This window comes from Alexandromys fortis, unplaced genomic scaffold (genome assembly GCF_014885135.2).
Source record: "Alexandromys fortis isolate MF-2015 unplaced genomic scaffold, M_Fortis_MF-2015_v1.1 scaffold_210, whole genome shotgun sequence".
In the NCBI taxonomy this organism is placed as follows: domain Eukaryota; kingdom Metazoa; phylum Chordata; class Mammalia; order Rodentia; family Cricetidae; genus Alexandromys; species Alexandromys fortis.
The window spans coordinates 1,590,234-1,603,572 of NW_026068101.1; the positions used below are offsets into that span (position 1 = coordinate 1,590,234).

At 35.6% G+C, this 13,339-nt stretch overlaps 1 protein-coding gene across 7 annotated transcripts in view; it reads right to left on the reverse strand.

Annotated features, from left to right (window-relative positions):
* The window catches only part of Ccdc88a (coiled-coil domain containing 88A), a 139,952-nt gene that overhangs the window by 44,610 nt on the left and 82,003 nt on the right, over nt 1-13,339 (reverse strand). For all 7 annotated transcript variants that reach the window (XR_007588959.1, XM_050123859.1, XM_050123860.1 and 4 more), the window contains exons 13-16: nt 11,650-11,834; nt 8,473-8,610; nt 6,067-7,137; nt 4,841-4,968 (exon numbers count right to left, since the gene is read on the reverse strand). Coding sequence is in view for 6 of the 7 variants with exons in the window: in XM_050123859.1 (XP_049979816.1) it covers nt 4,841-4,968; nt 6,067-7,137; nt 8,473-8,610; nt 11,650-11,834 (1,522 nt within the window). In the remaining variant the exon portion in view is untranslated. The remainder of the gene's footprint in view (nt 1-4,840; nt 4,969-6,066; nt 7,138-8,472; nt 8,611-11,649; nt 11,835-13,339) is intronic.

A 13,339-nucleotide genomic window follows, 5' to 3' on the forward strand; every position in this document is an offset into this window, starting at 1 on the left:
GGGGGGGGGGGGAGGGAAAGGGGAGGCGGCAGTGGGGAAGAGACAGAAATCTTAAATATTTAAATAAATTAATTAAAAAACCTATTTAGGATAATAAAGAAATGCAGGTTAGTAGTTTATCATCTATAACAATCAAAGTTGTAATCATAACAGGTATATTTTCCAGGTTAAACAGATAGATGGTCTTCAAATATTTCAGAGATCTACAGACTATGGAATTTAATATGTTTTAATAATAGGCTTTTCATGAAAGCGAGACACATCTAATGGCAGCATCAATTTACCTCAAAAAAGATGATGGACATCAAAGAACCTCCACATGGAGTTTGCTTTCATTGTGGCAAAGTTAGCCACTGGGCAAGAAACTACCCTTGCCATGACTGCTGACAGTATGCTGTCCAAACTAGACAAGCACAAAACCAAGGAAGTTGACTGCTGAACTTTGCCAAGACAAGGTAGGACAGTCTTTCAAAATTCCTGCTTCACAGAAAAATCTGTCAAATATTCTAGACCTGTAGGCCAAAGATGGATGTCCCAACATTGCAGAAAAACCTTGGGTGACGGTCTAGGCAGTCAGATGTCTCTGTCATTTCTATAGTTTTAGAAGTTGCTTGCTTTGCACTTCCTGTTTAATTCATGTAATATATCTTTCTTGGGTTTTGATGGGGTTGAAGCTATAGTTACAGTTTTCCATGTTACCAAATTAAGAAAAGAAACTCACAAAAGAGATGTAAAGTATAAGACTGAGAGACATAAAAGCTTAAGTTGGTTATCTGAGAAAATGTTTTAAGGTCTAAAGATTTTTCTAGGTTGATAATTCAAGTTATGATATAAAGTAAATTAGGTACGAAACTTTGGAGTCACCATGATAGGACAGATTGAGTCTTTTCTCTGAATTTGTCAAATAAAAATTGATTGGACATTGCAAATGTAATTCTTAATTGATAACTGCTCTTATTGTAAACAGTTTTATTTTGTCAAAGTTAAAACCTTTCCTTTTTATTTAGGCAATACCTGGAAATCACTCTTATTATTTGTAGTTTTACAGTTTAAACCTTTCTTTTTTTACTTAGACAAAAGGGGGAAATGTTGCAGGATATTTGTTTGCACTGACATATGGACCAGAAATAAAGTTTACCTTGATTCAGAGGGCAGATTTAGGAAATAGCTGACTAGAATTAGTCATAGAGGTTTTGGAGGACCCAGGATACGGATAGAGACAAAGGAAGTTGTAGGGAGGGGCTTAGAAAGATTCATGGGTCTTTTTGGATCAAGGAAGGAGACAGAGAGGATGTCACTAGTGGCTTCACCACCACTTCTCTGATTCAAGGTAAAGTTTATTGGCAGTCTCTGGGTAACAATGCGAATATCCCACTACACCATCCTGCCTGCTACTATAGTTAACACTTTATTTATGTGCATAAATGTATATATGCCAAATGTACAGGTGCTTATAAAGGCCAAAAGGGTCATATAACATGGTCCTCTATAAATATAGCAAGTACTCTTAGCCACATAGCTATTTTTTCTTTTCTTAAAATTATTTACAAGTTTTTCCAATTTACATACTGACTACAGTTCCTCCTCCTGCTTCCCACACCTTCCATCTATCCACCCCATCCACTCTTCAGAAAGGATAAGGTCTCCATTAGAGAGTTAACCAAGTCTGGCATAGCCTCTTTTCAGCATCTATAGTTAATTTTTATATTTTCTGCCCGAAAAGATTTTAAGTTTCATGAATACTGGAACAAATCTCATTCATTTTGTTGCTGGATTGATTCTAAAGCAGTTTTTAATACATTTACTGGGTCTGATTTTGGCTGTGTTTAATTCTGATAGTTGAATCATTTTAGACAGTTCCGGAAGTGTTATACAATACATAGAGAAAAATAAAAATCTCAGGTGAGCAGATATAATTTCAGAAAATATAAATTCCAAGAAACAACTATATTTAAGAAGAAAATAGGATAGAGACAAAAGCATCTGTTCACAACTGTAGCAATGACTTACTTTGTTATGTATTTACATATTTGATCCCACCAGTAACCTATATATGCTTTAATGATAAGAAACCAAACTTTAGTGGCAGTGACATTAATTAGAAAGACAAGTGTAACAAAGGGATTAGGAACATGACCTCACGCTGAGAGGCATAACTTCCAAGATGGAGAATATTAAAGATTAAAAGTATTTGTACCTGTGTGTCTCTATTTTATTTGTAACATAAAAGCTTACTAGTTAAAAGAAGCTGATTTAGTGGCTTAAGACATGGCATTCTTTTCTGTTTTCCCCAAATTTAGTTATCAAATGTTTCCAATCACATTTTCTGAAAGTTTTAGTTGACAATATACTGTTTTTTTTCTCCCTAATTTCAAAAGCTCTTATTACATAAACAAACACGTAGAGCTGGGTGTGGTCATACAGGCCTTTAATCCCAGCACTCTGAGGCAGAGGCAGGTGGATCTCTGAGAGTTCAAGGCCAATTTGGTCTAAAGAACAAGTTCCAGGACAGCCAGGGCTGCACAGAGAAACCCTGTCTTGAAAAAACAATAATAACAATGATAATAAACAAACACAGAATAATGGATGTTATTACATCTTGTTTGCAGGTTTTAAATTGCTCTAAGAACCAATAAATACCACGTTCCTGCACAATAAGCATTGGAAGAGGTGACAAGTCTAAGAAACTGGGCTCATAAGTTTTTAATGAAAGTGTCACTTAGGTCAAAACATGCTTTGCCAACAAACTGAAATATAGTGTTCTATAAACTGAAAGTAATTTGAATAAAGAAATGATATACATTTAGAATCTAAAGATAGTCGATTAAATTGGCAATTAACCTTCTGATTAAATCAAATGAAGAATTTCCTCAGGAAGTTAATTTAATAATAGTTACCTGACTTGTTTTTAAATTTTAAATATTTTTTAAGATTTATTTATTTTTATGTTATGTTTGCCTAAATATATGTCTATGTACTTATATCCATGCTTGGTGTCCACAGACATCAGAAAAAAGTGATAGGACCCTAGAATTAGGAATGGTTCTGCACAATCACAAGGGTGCTGGGACCAGCCTGGCCTACAAGAGCTAGTTCCAGGACAGGCTCCAAAACCAGAGAAACCCTGTCTCGAAAAACCAAAACAAACAAAAACAAAAACAAAAACAAAAAAAGGGTGCTGGGAATAAAACCCCTGTCCTCTCTAAGAGCAACAACTATTTTTGTTGTTCTTGTTTTGTTTCAAAACAGGGTTTCTCCATGTAGTCCTGGCTGTCCTGGAGCTCTCTCTGTAGACAAGGCTGGTCTTGAACTCAGAGATCTGGCCGCCTCTATCTTTAAGGTGCTGGGATCAGAGATGTGCACCGACTGCCAGGCTGCAGCAAGTATTCTCTGACCATTGTGCCATCTCTAGGCTCCTGGCTGCCCGACTTATAACTGAGTAGGAAAATGCCTAAAATTATTTCTTTGTATTACAGAGCTGACCATTATTCAACCTACCGACTAGTCCCAAAACTGCATTATTAAATACCAAATAATAAGCATTAATTCTTCCTAATTTGTATATACTAATCTGTATTAACATACATGCATAAAATATCAAACACATCAAATACAAGATACAATGTAACTTGTATCAATGTATGGTACCAATGAATTAAAATTGATTCTACACAAAACAGAATTATTTTTATTTTCTGTGTGTATGGTGTGTGATTATGTATTCTAGTGGACATCTGGTGTCTTCCTAGATCACTCTTATGTATTGAGGCTCAGTCTCTTGATGAACCAGAAAATGAACAATTTCAGTTTGTCCATCTAGCAAGCTAGCCTTGAAGATTATAGGTGGCCACTATGTCCCACATGGCTTTCATGTTAGTCCTGAAGATCTGAACTCTGGTCTCCATGATTGCCAAGTGAGGGCTTTATCCACTGAGCCATCTCCCCAGCCTCAAATAACATTATTATAGAAAAAGGTTAATTACATTTATTTGTGTATATGTATGTGTGCACATGTGTAGGAGCATGTGAGCCACAGCATGTGTATGGAGGTCAGAAGAAAACTTCCAAGAGTTGGTTTCCCTTCTACCATGTGAGTCCTGAGATTTATGCTTACAGACTTGGCCTCAGGAGCCTCTACTTACTGAGCCTTCTTATTGGCCCACAAAACAGTCTTCTTAAGTCTAGTTGAAACACATGGCCCTTTGGATACTAAATAAAAGACTACTTGGTAGATCTCTGAGAGTGCAAGGCCAGCGTGGTCTACAGAACAAGTTCCAGGACAGCAACGGCTGTACAGAGAAACCCTGTTTTGTAAAACAAAACAAAATCAGATTATTCCTAACTAAAAAAACTATGATTAACATTGAAGAACAAAAATTTTAAAAGAAATCTTTATCAACCACTTTAAAAGTTAAAGAGTGATTTTTCTACTGTTTGTCCACATCATTTTTAGACACTAATTGCATCTCAATATGTATTTTTCTTTGTTTTATATTTTTCTCCTTTTGGTCCATGTCTGGCAACAAAATAAAAGAACTGAGCCACTTAGCCAAATGAAAAGCAAAAGGTTAGTTAACATATTTCCTGAAAGGAATGTTTTGTTTGTTGGTTCTTCACTCTACTCTCAAAGGTGGTTTCTAATCTTCTGCCACTTTTGGCATCTTGCTTTTATATAAATTATTTTCTTATTAGTTATTGGTGGTCTTTATTCAATTCTTTCTGTTCTTACAGAACTTTCTCCAAAAGAAGGAAGAAACCAGAAACAAGAAGATATTACTGTTTGGGCAAAATTTCCCCATATAAAAACTACAGTGATTTGCTAAACACACACAGTACTCACCTGTCATCAGTACTTTGCTCATTGTGTAAGAGTCGTTCTTTATTTAAACCTATCTTCTCAAGCTCATGCGTTAGTTTTTCGAGATCATTGTTCATTTGTTGTGTCTTCAATTTTTCACTCACTAAGTCCTTATTTTAAAAAGAATGCACAACTCTTATGTCAAGAAAAGAAAGTCATTCGAGACTCTAATCACCACAGCAGAAGTCAACTTCAACCAGATAAGGTCACTGACACTGTCTTTATTACCAAGAAGTAGCTAAGTAGTATATTATTACACCCAAGCTGAAACCATTTAATAATCTCTTGTTCAAATTACTGTTGGAAAAACACTTTTATTAGAAACAAACTCTTTCCATATGCTGCTACTTCTTTATAATGCTATGTTATAAAATGAGAAGAAACTCTTTCCTAGTAAACACACAAGACAGGTTTGAAAACTGTAAGGAACCTCCAACATACTCAAGGTCTTTAAAGAAGCACAAAAACCTACGTGCACATTGGTTCCTAGAATAGGCCTAACACATTGATCTGAAGAATCAGGAACATGTTTATTGGCCTGCTGCTCATATTGGGAAGTTCCTTCTTAATGCCTTCCAATAGAAATGCAGACCGCAGAACTGTAAGGTATCCCGGTCCTCATGCCAACATCCATTCCCATACCTGAGAATGAGTGAGTACAGACCCTATTTTCTGACATATTCTGATGTCAAGTATTATAAGAGATATCACCAACCTAATCTTATGTCAGAATTTTCTATAGTGCAGTGTTGCAGTTTAAGTTGAACCTGATTTCCATTCTCAGGCATCTCAAAAATCACAGGGCTTTGGAGTTTGAAAGATCTGAGATTGAATGCAGAAATTTAATTCTTTTATTAATTCTGTGATTCTGAGTTAAGTTAATATTTCTGAACTTGTTTGCTAATATGAAAGTTAAATAATATTTAATGACTGGTTGTGAAAATTATATCGATTTATTTGAGTATAATCTACATGTGATTCCTTTACTCCCCTGGTAAAATCACTATAATTAATAATACCTTATTACTAACATTTTTAAAGTGTAATTTAAACTTTTCATCTAAATAGGAAAGTTAGAAATTGTTTCTAGTTCCAATTCCAAAATTCACTTAAGTATAGAAAAGATGATCCAAGTGAAAAATAGGTTCAATAAATGTGGGGTACAAAGATAACAATGTCAATAGTTGAGCTGAGGTGAGCACACTTACCTCACGTAACGTCACCAAGGTTTTCATGTCAATAGTTGCTCTTTTTACAAGCTCCTTGTTTTCTTTCTCTAATTCTTTCAGACGAACACAGGACTCTTTATATACACTAATTTCTTTAAATAAAGTTTTGTTTTCTTTTTCCAAATTTCCAATTTTCACATTATTTTCTTCTAATGTGGTATCTTTTATTTCTGCTTGTTGCCGGAGTCTCTTATTTTCCTTCTCCAGCTGTTTCTTGTCCTTTTCCAGTTGAGACGTCTCTTGCTCTAATGATTTATTTTCTTTTTCTAGTTGTTCAAGTCTTTTGCTAGATATTTTCAGTTCTTCTAGGTTTTTTTGTAATGTTTGATTTTCCATCTCTAAGTCTTGTAGCTCACTCTCTAATTGTTGGATTTTTTTATTGCTATTTTCCAGAGCTTTCTGTAGCCTTTGATTTTCTGTGTCTAGCCCCTGGTAGCTCACTTCCAAGCGTTCTGTCTTCTTGAAAGAGGCTTTCATGAGCTCCAGGCCCTTCTTCAGCTGCTCCTTCTCACTCTCCAGCTCCTTGTTCTCCAGCTGGAGCTGGGCCATTTTCATGCTTGCGCACTTCAGAGACTCCACACTCCTTCGCAGCTCCAAGTTTTCCTCATCAAGTTGGGAATTCTCTTTTTCTAGGGATTCTAACTGAAAAGTAAGGTTTTTAAAGCTATCCAAAGTTTTTTTTAATTTTCTATTTTCTTTCTCTAGCTCCGAATTTTCTTGTTCTAATGTCTCAATTTTTTCACAAGTAATCTTTAAATTAGTTATCTTCTTCTGTAACAATTCATTTTCTTTTCCAAGATGCTGCAACTCGTTTTCAAGCTCTTCTGCTCGCTCTCCTTTTTCTTTATAATGCTCCAATTCTTTTTTTATTTGTCTTTTTTCAAATTCAATCTTGCTTAGTTTTCCACTTGTCTCTTTGATAGATTCATGGAGAATTTTATTTTCTTTTTCAATGTCTTTCACCCTGGCCTCAGCACTAATCTGGGAGCGTTGCCGTAAGGAAGACACTGTTTGATTCAGATGTTCATTTTCCTGCTCCAATATTTTAATCTAATTAAAACAAAGAATAAAATGTAAGCTTACAATGAATAAACATAGTCTTTAAACTATCAAAAACTAACAAGGAAAGAACATGGATACTAGAGTGCATGGCTTACTGTTTTAATATGAAAAATATTTACTGAAAGGTCACTTTATATATGTACTGTCAGGCCACTAAAGTTCATGTTTTCAGGGTTTTACAATCTAAAGGAATATGTAAAAGAAAAGTATTTACAATTAAAATGATCTTCAGATTGTTTAGAGTAAATCTACTTCAAATATCTTTAAAGACCTAAGGTTTTAATTTTCATTAAATAATCTTTATATTGCCTACCTACACAAGATGGGTCCTTGGTAAGAATGTGTACATTACTTGTTTGTGTGTATGTGTAATCATTTCTAAAACAACCTTTTAATTGGGTAACATATAAATAACAATATGAGCTAGTACATATAAAAACAAATTATCCAATTTGCAGCATAACCTGTTTTGTCATCTCACTTCTCCCTTGTTACTGGGGAGGGAGTATTGTGCATTTTCTACAACTTCTCTTTAAAATCTTCAGGGAAATTATTCTACAGACACCTAAAAGCACAGGAACTGAAGAACATTTATAATAAATTATCATTATTAAGCAAACTAGCAATTTAAATTTTCTAAGTTTCTCTTCAAAGTTTCTAAAATATATGACATAGGATATGTAAAACAATATAGCGATTCCTCCCTAAGACAGAATATATTACAAGATCTTCCATGAGTGTCTGAAACTGCAAAGAGTTCTAAGTCTGTACGTACTGCTTTGTTTTCACACACCATGCTGATAATTTATTAGGCACAGTAAGAAGATTAACAATAATCTTATCATAGGTCTCACTGTATTTTTCCTTTCTTCACTACATGGAAAACTTGAAACGTCTCATCTTACGGAAGTACTTACTATGACAGAAGAATAGCTAATGTTACTATGTTGCAGCTTAGGGCCATTATCAAGGAACAACAGGTGACACTGTGACACAAGGGTGACACGCAGTAGTAGGCAGTAGTGGATCTACAAGGGGACTTGTGTGGGCAACATAACCATTCACGTGCATGGCCTGGACACTACTGAGAACAACAGACCACTTAAATTTATAGACTGCTGATTTCTGCAAACAGGGATACAGAGGATGACTTAAATTTTTTGAACTATAAAAACAGCAGGTTACAGTGAAATGGCAGAAGCAAAACTATACATAAAAGAGAGCTCATTGAAGCTAATCAGAAATCTAGAATGTTCTAGGAGGTTTCCGTGCAGTGGCGTATAAACATTATCTTTAAAACAACTGTTTGAGAAATACACGAACCTGCCTCTCCGAATTTTCTCTAAGCGTTTCAATTGTTTTTTCAAGCTGAGCTTTCTCTTTCATTAGATCCTTGCTTAAATTTTGACAATTCTGAAGACTTCGTTTTTCTTGAATAATTTCATTTTCAAGAATTTCAACCTAGAAAAAATCACAAAACATAATAAATACATTTCAGACAAAACATTTCATATCAAAAGACTAAATTTAAAATCATTTTAATATCCAAATGGTAAAAGTTAAGAATCTCATATAGAATTTCAAGTAGCATTCCATGTTAATTTAGTTTAATAAAATTGACAAACATGACTCTTTTTCTCTCTTCATGTTAAGACAAATTTGTATTTTGAAATACAAAGGCAGAGCAAGAAGCGAGTATCATGTACTAATGAGAACTGCCCAGACCTCACTGGAAAACTCTTGGCTATGTGGATTTGTAGTATACAATCTTCATTAGCCTAGAAAGTTCAGTAAGAAAGGAAGAAGTCATAAAAGAGAGATGTGGAGTTTGATAAAACAGCAAACAAGAGACTTGGCAAAAATAAAAGGCAAGAACAAAAATAAAAGGGGGAAAAAAAAGAATAATATTGAAGAAATAAACTGCAGCAAAATCTTACATTTTCAGCCAGGCATGGCGACATGTGAATAGTGAGACCTTGCCGCACCTCCTGACAAAACTTCAAATGTTTACTTATTTATGCATTAGTGGGGATTAAACCCCCTCATGTTGTGGCACTGAGCACACTAGTCAAGCACTTCAGTCACTGAGCTCTATTCTTGCCAGTCTATGGTGTTACAAGAAAGGGGCTACAGGAAGTAACAAGCTAGAGTCCTTGCACCCTCCACTCTCTCTTCCTTTGCTCACCTCCGTGCTCCTGACCATTCAGTTCTGCCTCATCACAGGCCAAGAAGCAATGGAGGAGCCAGAGAAATGGCCCAGTGGTTAGGGTTGTTTTTCTAAAGGGCCGGGCTCCAGTTCCCAGCACCCATGTGGAGGCTCGTCACCAATAATAACTCTAGTTCCAGGGGATCTGATGCCCTCTTCACACAGTGCACAGACACACATAGAGGAAAAGTACCCACATACATAAAAAATAGAAACTATTTTAAAAAGCCACAGAGCAAGTCCACTGTAGACTGAGAAGTTCTGAAACCGTGAGTAAAGTAAGTTTTCCTATTTATAACTTTTTCATGTCAGGTATTTTGAAATCACATAAAGGAAGTAGGTACATGGGAGGGTCTAGAGAGAGAAATAGTAGGGGAAAATGATATAATCTAAAAAAATATTTTTAAAAGGCTCTCACCAGCCCACGGTTGGATAGTAAGTAAAATAAATATGGTAGGCTGAATTGCCTCAAATATTTTAAAATCCATGAGCTCAAACAAACACTACATAACCAACAGTCTGAGTTCTCTCAGGAGGGCACAGGGAACCAGTTCACAGTCTGAGTCAGGGGAAAGGATACCAGAGCTCTTCAGTCAGCTGATGATTTGAGTAAATCATATCTAAGAGCAGGAGCTTTCAAAAGGAAGCTTTCTTTGTAATAAATTCAATTAACAAATTATGAAGCAATAATATAATTAGAATATCAGAATTTGATAAACCTCTAATTAATCACAGGAACTAAACTTTCTGTAACATGGACAAAAAACAGAAAGCAGACAACAAGACATGCCTCCTAAATTAAATATACACATACTCTACAAATATTCTTGGTTAAGAAAATCATTTTAAAGCACATTTAAGAAGAAATACAGAATACAAAAGAACTTGCTAAGTGAGTGACAAAACAAAGGAAGCAAGCAACATAATCTAGACTGTGGACAAATTATAACATACCTAATTCTGTCAGCAGAAAACACGCTAGGAGAAACGGAGGGAACTTACATGCTAATTCGAAGACTTTGGTAATACAGTAATTGATTATACATCTCTTAGCTATAGTCAGCCTACTGCACAACACAGCCAGCCATGGTGGCACATAACCTTTTAGTCCCAGCACTCAATCCCCATGAGTTTGAAGCCAACCTGGTCTACATAGCAAGTTCCACGCCAGTGAGCCCTGTCTCAAGCAAGCAAACAAAAAACTCAATGTAAAAAATAAAAACCAGAATAAAGTCAGAAAAGTGGAAAAACTTGACAAAAACTTTTGAAGTACTTTTCAAAGGATTTTTTTCTTTTACTTTTTTTATTTTTTAGGGTTTTTTTTGAGACAGGGTTTCTCTATAGCTTTGATGCCTGTCCTGGAACTCCCTCTGTAGATCAAGCTGGCCTCGAACTCACAGAGATCTTTCTGTTTCTGCCTCCTGAGTGCTCGGATTAAAGGCGTGTACCACCGTCTGGCCTCCAAAGGATTTTTTTTTTTTTGTTAAATAAAGTAGTGCTCTACAATCTTAGACTCTTAGGAGGCTGAGGTAGGATGACTGCTTAGAATTCATGAGATTTGAGAATAACCTGGGTAATACAGATTTGTTTTTAACAACAAAAAGTTAATTTGGGAGAGTAAGAGGCCTGGAGACAGGGCTAAGGAATTAAGAGCACTAGCTGCTCTTGCAGAAGACAAGAATTGGAGTCCTAGAACCCACAGGGAAGCTCATAATTGCCTGCAATGCCAGTTCCAGGGGATCTGATGCCTTCTTCTGGCCTCCGCAGACACTGCATACAGTGCACAGACATGCAAGCAGACAAAACACCCATATACATAAACTAAAAACAAACAATAAAACCTTTAAAAAGTTAATTTTTCTGCTGTGACATCATTGTTGTTTTCTAAAAACTCCTTACTTTTTGGAGATTAACATTCTAATGTTTTGTTTTCAAAGTGATACACTGATCCCATGGTCATGAGGAGGAAACAGGAAGTAATAAAGTAAGATTAGCTGCAAGTTGGGTTCTTAAATTTCTTTCTTTGAAGTACTGGGGATTGAATCAAGGAATTCTCCACATTACCAGGCAATTGCTCTACCACTGAGCTGTATGCCCAGCCCCAAATTCAGCTCACTATTACTGACTGAGTCTGGATGACAGTCAGAGGGCTTGGTGCAACCATTCCATTTAAGAATACTTGAAAGGAGCTTAAAAATTACATTACAAATGGAAAATAATGTACTAACATTTATATAATATTAACATTTATATACTAACATTGAACATTATAATAAAAATTGAATTTTATTTACCTTTTTATTCAGTCTCTGGTTTTCTTTTTCAATTTTCAGGATTTTGGAAGTGTTGCCTTCTGTAGAGTCCATAGTACTCCGAAGTTCTTCTACAGTTTTTGTCAAGCTTTGGTTTTCCATCTCTAACTTTAATAACTTACTGGAAGTCAACTCATTTACCTCATGGCCCAAGGATTTCTGTGGTGCTATAATATCGAAAAATATGTCACTGGTAAATTATTTTTACTTTATAATATTAAAAATGTTGACTTCTAATGTACAAACTAAGTTCACTTGTTATAATATGGCACTTTGCACAGTTTATTCAAATTATATATAATGGTTTGAGCTACAAAATAATTAATTCCTATAATTTTCCATTATTATCATTGAAGAATGTCAAAAATTGAGAATTGCGGAAATTGTCTATGTTATTTCTTATTATTTTGTTTTTCAAGACAGGATTTGTTTTGAAAAGTTATAGTCCTGGCAGTCCTAGGACTTGCTCTATAGATTAGGTTTGGACTTGAACTCAGAGATTCGCCTACCTCTGCCTCCCAATTGCTGGGGTTAAAGGCATGCACCACCACCACCTGGCTTATTTATGTTAATCTTAAATGTACATTTTCACATAATTTATTTAGGTTCTCATGTTAATACCAACATACTTATTTTTAACTGACAAGTAAAATTTATATTTCTAACACACACATAGACACCTATGGAATAGCGAAATGAGGGTATGAAAGATATGTATTACTATACATATTTTTGTGGCTAAACACATTAAATTTTATTCTGTTAGCAATTCTCAAGGATATAAATAAATGACTGCTATTAACTGTAACCACTGATGTACAACAGACCTTATGAACTTATTCCTATCTGAAATCCTGTGCCCTTTGTCCAACAGCTCATTTGAACAAGCAAACTTTTAAAGATCCCACAAGATCATGTAGTATTTACTTTTTCACATGGTTTATTACAATATAACATAATATCCTTCAAGTTCATGCATGCTCTATAATGTAGTATTTACCTTTTCACATGGTTCATTACATATGATGTACTATCCCTCAAGTTCAAGCATGATCTATCATATAGTATTTACCTTTACACACGACAAATGCACTAACCTAGATGACTGTGAATACTATTAGAATAAACATGAAAATGCAGATATCTTTGATAAACCAGGTGGTGCTGGTACACACCTTTAATCCCAGCACTTAGCAGAGGCAGACAGATCTTTGTGAGTTCGAGGCCAGCTTAGTCTATAGAGTGAGTTGTCTACAACCTCACCCCCCAAAAATTACAAATACTTTAAGTAAAACCATGGGTTCAGTACTTATTATGTAACCAGTACACAGGACACCAGAATTTTATTATTAAATTCTCAAGTAAAAAAATCAGAAAAACCATCCACAACCCTCCCCACCTCCGTCTGACTCCCTTCCCTCTTTGACCACATAACATCTCCCAGCCCAGCCTGTTCGGGCTCTAGGACCGAATCCGAATCGGCAGGGCAAACGGGAGGGTGCTAGCTCCTTTGTCCCTGCTAGCCTGCCTGCAGCGAGCTAGGTAGGTCCTTTGATTACAAGTCACCCAAGCAGCAAGGAGATCCGAACCCCGCACCAGGAGAGACATCAGGCTTGCATCCACAACCAACCCAGAGCGGTCCTGAGGAGTTCCATCTGGACGGTAGTCCATG